This window comes from Limulus polyphemus, unplaced genomic scaffold (genome assembly GCF_000517525.1).
Source record: "Limulus polyphemus unplaced genomic scaffold, Limulus_polyphemus-2.1.2 Scaffold284, whole genome shotgun sequence".
In the NCBI taxonomy this organism is placed as follows: Eukaryota; Metazoa; Arthropoda; class Merostomata; order Xiphosura; family Limulidae; genus Limulus; species Limulus polyphemus.
This window is the reverse complement of record NW_013665894.1, coordinates 568,004-575,277: the sequence shown is the minus strand read 5'-3', so window position 1 is coordinate 575,277 and position 7,274 is coordinate 568,004. Positions and strand designations below refer to the sequence as shown.

At 34.3% G+C, this 7,274-nt stretch overlaps 1 protein-coding gene across 1 annotated transcript in view; it reads right to left on the bottom strand.

The window, feature by feature from the left end:
* The window catches only part of LOC106457036 (cGMP-inhibited 3',5'-cyclic phosphodiesterase A-like), a 307,645-nt gene that overhangs the window by 38,178 nt on the left and 262,193 nt on the right, over positions 1-7,274 (bottom strand). Inside the window, exons 8-9 of the mRNA XM_022382847.1 lie at positions 5,856-6,118; positions 2,862-2,984 (exon numbers count right to left, since the gene is read on the bottom strand). Coding sequence (XP_022238555.1) covers positions 2,862-2,984; positions 5,856-6,118 — 386 coding nt within the window. The remainder of the gene's footprint in view (positions 1-2,861; positions 2,985-5,855; positions 6,119-7,274) is intronic.

Below are 7,274 nucleotides of genomic sequence, written 5' to 3'. Positions count from 1 at the left end.
AAAAAAAATTTAAAAAAAACAAAAAAGGAAAACCTTTTCAAAAGGTTTTTTTCCCGAATAAGAAAAAACCTTGTCGAAACGTTGTACATTTGCTGTTATGTTAAACTTATATTAAAGTTTTTCTTCATTACCCATTCAAGCCGTCTCCAGCCATTATTAGTCTCAAAGTTGGGTCCTTATCATCGAATTTGAACACATTAATGGGTATTTATTCCAGTAACCTGTTATAGCCACTTTATCAGAAAAAAAGCGAAAGTTTTCAGGAATTTGTAGCCATTTTATTGCAAAAGTAGTAGCAATTTTGTGGAACAATATAATATAATTTAGAACGGACTATAATATTTTTGAGACTTCAATTTTTGTATCTTTAACCAGTCATAAAGCTTAAGTAAACAGAAATCTCGTTTCCCTAAGTTAGTTTGCATGATAGAAGTTACAAAATAAAAATAATTCTAATTCTTTAATATGGGATTTTTCGAGAGCGTTTCTATAGAGCATTATTTGTTTTTCCAATCTTTCTTTTAATTTTTAAATCTTCATAGCTTCTTTGTCTATTGTATTTGTACCTCTGTGTTTCGAAATAGCTATTGACATTCAGTAAAAAGTTTCTTAAATCAGCATTAGTATGGAATAATGACAATTTAGTGATATAGTTAGTTCCTTGTCAAACAGGTTTTATACACTAATACCTTATTATATGTTAAGCGTCCAAGGAACCATAATTACATGGTTGTAAACCTTTTTCTGAAAAAAATCAAAATCAACATTCTGTGTTCCTTTATTTTACCTGAGTTTTTCAATGGACGATATTGTTTTATTTTTCATATATATGTGTAAATGTTTTATCGAATGTCTATCATCCTATGTCGGTACAAACAATTACTTAATGGTCAAAACAGTTACATTCCATAACTAAAACGGTAGGAGTCTAAACTTTTTTCTTTACTAATCAACATAAGCTATGGGAGTGAACATCTACACAGCTTACAAGCTTGTAACCTTTCTATTCAGCGCCATCACGTCTGGAACAGACTTTTGCAGTTCATTTTAGTGTAGAACTATGTTATGAAACATACACTTTTTCTTTGAATTATTTAAAACTATACAGATATCTATTTTTTGTTGATCCTTCAAAAAAATAAAAAAAGTTATACAAATGTCACAGAGTACTACTTTGTTTTACATTACCACATACACTGATGTATATCACAAGACACAAGGCTAACTAAATGATTTTGCAAAGTTTAGTATCAAAATAACGGCTAATTAGTTGATAATAATTCAAATTTGTTGATATTCAGATAATGAAAAGCATTGTTTTGATGTCAATTGAAAGGATAAAAATCGAAAATATTTGATGCGATTTTTAGACGTAAATGAACTTCTAGTGAAAAGAGATTTCGTGTAACTATTGACTTTGACCTGAAAATAGACACTGGAGCTATCTTTAAATCAGATCTGTGGCTGGGCCTCCGAGTGGTGAAGCGGAAAATGGAAGTATCTTAGCTTCGAATATAAGATGGATTCAAAGGTTTAATTATTACTCATACCTAAATTCCTATAAATAAGAAGATAAAATGAGACAGTTGTTGGAAGAAACTGGATCATTCTATGTTGGGAAGACTGACTATATATGACTTCGGTGTGGGTTATACAATGCTGAAAGAAAAGCTGCTGGTCTGGCTTTATTACTATAGTTTCATCATAAGTTGTGAAGTTTTGATATTAAAAAGCATCTTTAGCTGGTCTGTCTTCAAGTTTTTTGAGCAAGAGAAAAACATCTACACCTCTTATGACATAGCAAAAGCAAAGAGACAAAGTGTAGATAGGGAGAAATGAAAACAGAAGAACCTTAAAAAAAACTACAGGGAATTCTGTATGTATGGTGATGTATGTCTTCCACTTACTACAGTGAGCCTATATTTTATAAGAAATGAAGAATATGGGTCATTTATGTTATCAATTTATTTTTCCGATTTTTGAAGCAAACAAGCTAGCCTTGTTCTTTCGATTTGCCTTTGTTTAGGGTTACTGATGAGGGATGGAATTCCACGAAACTGGTATAGCTCAAGTGGTGAATCGAATGATAGATTGGAGTTCATTCACTGACTAGGACACCCAGAGGAGAGAAATTACTTGGTTCTTAGGGCCATATTTTTACAATCAACTTATGTTTAGTGGTTACCACATCATATGTCTATGCCATAAAATGTGCTGAAGTAACTGAAAGAGTTGTTTAATAATCAATGGTAAAAACTCAATGGTAGGGAGCATAGGAACAGTATCCAGAGATGAACCTTAGTGACGTATCTTGGTGGAACAAAGAGAAAAGTAGAAAGTTATCAGAACTGACTGACTTGAACCTGATAAAAAAAAACTGCCAATTCACAGAAACAAGCATAACTATCAGTATCGGCACTACCAGAAACATCCAATATAACCATCTCAGAATGTCCTCAGCATCACCTTTACCTCCACCACAGTATCGGGTTCAAATCCTATTGACATACCAGATTACTCGAGACTACCTATGCAAGACCATCACAACTAATTCCAGAGAATTTGCCACTTCATGCAGTGAAAATAGGTAAAACCGGCAGATATTATGTCTGTTTTATTTTGCCTACTTAATTTTTCAAACTTAAGTATAACATCCAAAGAAACACTTCGTAAATATATATATATATATATATATATATCATATAATATTTAAAAAGACAGTACTTAAATAAGCTTGTTTTATTTCTTTTATAAGAAAGATAATTAATAACTTACAACATGGGCGATCTGCAAACTCGTGAGTTTGCACTCGCACGAGAAAGACAAAATATAGCATGTTATCCCGAAAGAAATATACTTACTTAATGTTTTGTGTAAGGGAGAATCTGTAGATTCTGATGGAATTTGTACGAAACCAGGAACAGGCTGCGAGGTGAGGTAGTAGACGCCATGTAATACATCAGCTGCATGCATGGAATTGTGATCTAAACGGTGATTAAATATGGCTATTAGTAATAAGTATTTTTTATCAGCTTTTCAGTTACTAGTTAAAAGCTTATCAACTTATAAAAAACAATGCAGTAATATAGTCAGGAAAGTAGGTTCTAAGAATTTTATTTTTAACATACTTTGACGTAATATTTCGGAAGCACTAATATACTTAATGCTTTGTATCCTGTGTATGTAAATGTTCGCTAATATTATAGGTCAACTGTAAAGGTAAATGCATTATTACGAAAAAAGGTATTCAAAGTAAATTCTCCACTGTTAATGAACAAAGTTTTCGAAAGATATCTTTTTGTTTCGATAGAAAAACCAAACGAATTAACATTATTTTTAGCCGCGGCACAGTGGTTCATAGAACGGTTCTGAGTTGTCCTTTTTTCAAGTACAAACTTTTAGCTCATAGCTGGGTCATCTCTAGACCAATTTGAGATCTAATTCCAGTTTTTGACTCAGGAAGTCAAACCCTTTCGATTGATATATTTGACCACGCCTAAGGTCTCACAGATAAATTTACTCTAATCCTGCCTAAACGAATTTCAAGCGCCGCGGCTATTGTGGATTCCTTCATGTTTACACGTAGTACAACACGAGTTAACAATAGTTTTTACAAGTAGTACGAATTGAGTTAACATTTTTATATCTTACACATGTTAATATAGATTGAGTTAACACGATTCTTCTTTACTCTATAATAATATGGCTAAATAGGAAGTCCCATATTAATTCACGATATGTATGAATTTGTTTGTTTCTTTCCACAGTTTTGGATCAAACTTGGCAACCAGACAAGATGTGCTTTATTTGTATGGCGTAAAAGGGACACCAAGCGAGGATAAAATGCATCCAGAAGGTCTCCCCGGGTGTAATGTGGTGTAGAAGTAGATTTTCAGGGTCACTGAACTCAAATCTGGCATCGGAGTGTATGCTCCTGGCCCTCTCTTGATCACGACGTGTCATTTTGGAAACTATGTTCATATTCTCACTCACAAGCTAGCGGTACCAATTTCAAACACGTGCCCCGCTACTACAGGTGGGTGTCCTAACTTTTTTTTTCGGGTAGGGGCCCATTTGGAGTACCTATAAAACTGACTGTGGATATTTGGAGGAGCTCAAATGTTACTTTGAGGTCTCTGTGAATCATGAGGGGGCCTTTGAACCCCGAAGCGAAGCGCGGGTATTTTTTGCTAGTAATGATAACAGTAATAGAAAAATTTCTATGAGGACGAAGTTAAGAGTTTGGATTGTTATGTTATACCAATTCTCACGTATGTATCAGAATATTGGAAAGTATGAAAAAGAGAATTGAAGCAATTGAGTAAATGAAGATATTCTGTCAAGACCAGATTGCAGGAGGAAGCTGCTGACTAACATCACAAAAAGACAATTGGAACTTTCGGGCACGTTATGAGGAAAGAAGAAACTGAAAGTTTGATTGTAAGTGGAAAAATTGAAGGAAGAAAATACCGTGGACGATATGATTGGATATGGTACATAGAGAGAGATCTGTGGAAAACCATGGTTACCAACGTCCTGTTTGGATATGGTACATAGAGAGAGATCTATGGAAGACCATGGTTACCAACGTCCTGTTTGGATATGGTACATAGAGAGAGATCTATGGAAGACCATGGTTACCAATGTCCTGTTTGAATATGGTACATAGAGAGAGATCTGTGGAAAACCATGGTTACCAACGTCCCGTTTGGATATGGTACATAGAGAGAAATCTTTGGAAGACCATGGTTACCAACGTCCTATTTGGATATGGTACATAGAGAGAGAACTGTGGAAAAAATGGTTACCAAAGTCCTGTTTGGATATGGTACATAGAGGGAGATCTGTAGAAGACCATGGTTACCAACGTCCTGTTTGGATATGGTACATAGGTATCCTGTCTACTATATATAAACTATATATAATCGAAGCATCCGGCCCACTGTATATAAATTATATATAATCTAAGTATCCTATCCATTATATATAAATTATAGTTAATGTAAGTATCCTGTCTGATATATATAAATTATATATAATCTAGGTATCATGTCTACTATATATAAATTATATACAATCGAAGTATCCTGTCAACTGTATATAAATTATATATAATCGAAGTATCCTATCCACTGTATATAAATTATACATAATGTAAGTATCCGGCCCACTGTATATAAATTATATATAATCTAAGTATCCTGTACATTATATATAAATTTACATAATGTAAGTATCCTGTCCATTATATATAAATTATACATAATGTAAGTATCCGGCCCACTGTATATAAATTATATATAATCTAAGTATCCTGTCCATTATATATAAATTATACATAATGTAAGTATCCGGCCCACTGTATATAAATTATATATAATCTAAGTATCCTGTCCATTATATGTAAATTGTAGTTAATGTAAGTATCCTGTCCGCTATATATAAATTATATATAATCTAAGTATCCTGTCCACTATATAAATTATCTGGAGCTTTCACGAGATGTTTGCAAGTGTTTTATTATTCAGTCTGATATATCTAAATACTGCTGGTTCTGCCATGTTATGTAACGAGCTTCTAATGATACGTAGTTTTGCATATGATGTGTTCTCTTTCATACGGTATTTGCAACCTAAACGGTGCCTATGTGGTGACACACGGAATAAAAGATTCAGGCATAACCGTCCTTAATTTAGAATCGCTGACCAGAGAGAGAACAACTAGTGCATCATCTTAACCGAATAGCGGGATAGGATGCCACAGTTATAAGGCTCCCACAGTAGAAAATGCATAGCATATTCAGCAGCATGTTGCGGGCTCGAATTTTAGACCTTAAGATCCGCAGCACGACAGACCAACTAGAAATGAGGTTCCCAGACATTCTGTACACAAAGCTCCCAGAAAATTCCGCATCCTGACTGAGGCCCCTACCCAATGAAGAATTTTTACAGCATTGTGTAGTTTACGAATTTGCTCCAGCTCCTCTGACACTTTCCTGCGGCCCCGGGGAACCGAGACCCTTCGTTTGAGAACCTTTGTACTAGAATATGTCCGGCCCAGTCTGTTTCCATGATGCGTCAAAGCTTCCAGTATAGTGAACAAACACTGCCCTAGAACTCTGAAACAATAATTTCAAACAATTAGAAAGTTATGATCATTTCAGCTCGAAATGTTGCAAATCCACTACGGGTAATAAATTAATATATTTTAAAGTGAATAAATTAATTGTTTTACGATTGAAAAACACACAAGGTTGATGCTTAACTATGGTTTCCTGTGGCACAAGCGGCTGAAAACGGTCACCTGCATTGCATGTTAATTCCCAGCTACCCACTGGATATCGTAAAGCAACTGGGGCAAATTTCTTGCCCAAGGAAACGGCAACAAGTAGCAGGCAAGCTTCGAATTCGCAAACTTTCCAATAAGAGTCCAAAGCACTAACCACTAGGCCACTCCACGTCCCAATCTATCTATCTATATATATAATAGTCACATGTCTCTCTATCTGTCACGTTCTGCATCTCCTGAACAGCTAATCGTAGAAGAGAATGCATATATTTATCAAAATGCTTCTTATCAAGAGTACATTACAGGAGTTATTAATTTTTTTCCAATTCCTAAAATTTCATATCGATATCAACATCGATCCGTCAGTCTTCATATGTGCTGAACGGTTAATCCAAGAAAGAAAAAACTTATTAAGAACAAAATTTTTTCTTTTTATGAGAGAATTTCACGAAAAATATCGGCACTTCTTCCGTCTTAAAGAAAGAAGTACGAACAAAAAAAAAAAAAACAAATGCATAAAAGAGGAACGTCTTTGAGTATATACTTGCTATTGTTCGGTTTATATATATTTATATTTTCATGTCGGTACTATATACATGCATGATTTTATAAACAGAATTGAATATCTCCCCTTTGGTATTTCTTATACAAGTGACAAATGTCAAAAAGTGCTCACTTCGGTAGCAGTCTTTTCTTGCGCTCAGAAAAATGACAAGGAACAGTGGCATTCAGCGGAAGAAATCCCCGCGACTACTTAGCGAACATGAGAGCTCTATTGTGCTGGATGGACTCATTGTATCGAAACCCAAAGAATTCTGTCAGCAATGCATTGCAGCGAGTCTCCTTTGTTTAAAAACAAACGCAACACAATTTTCCTTATTAAAATAACACATGGAATGACAAAAGATAATTGCATATACACTGAGTGGTCACAATTAAATAGACACCTAATTTTTCGTCATTTAACTGATTTATGCTAACTAATT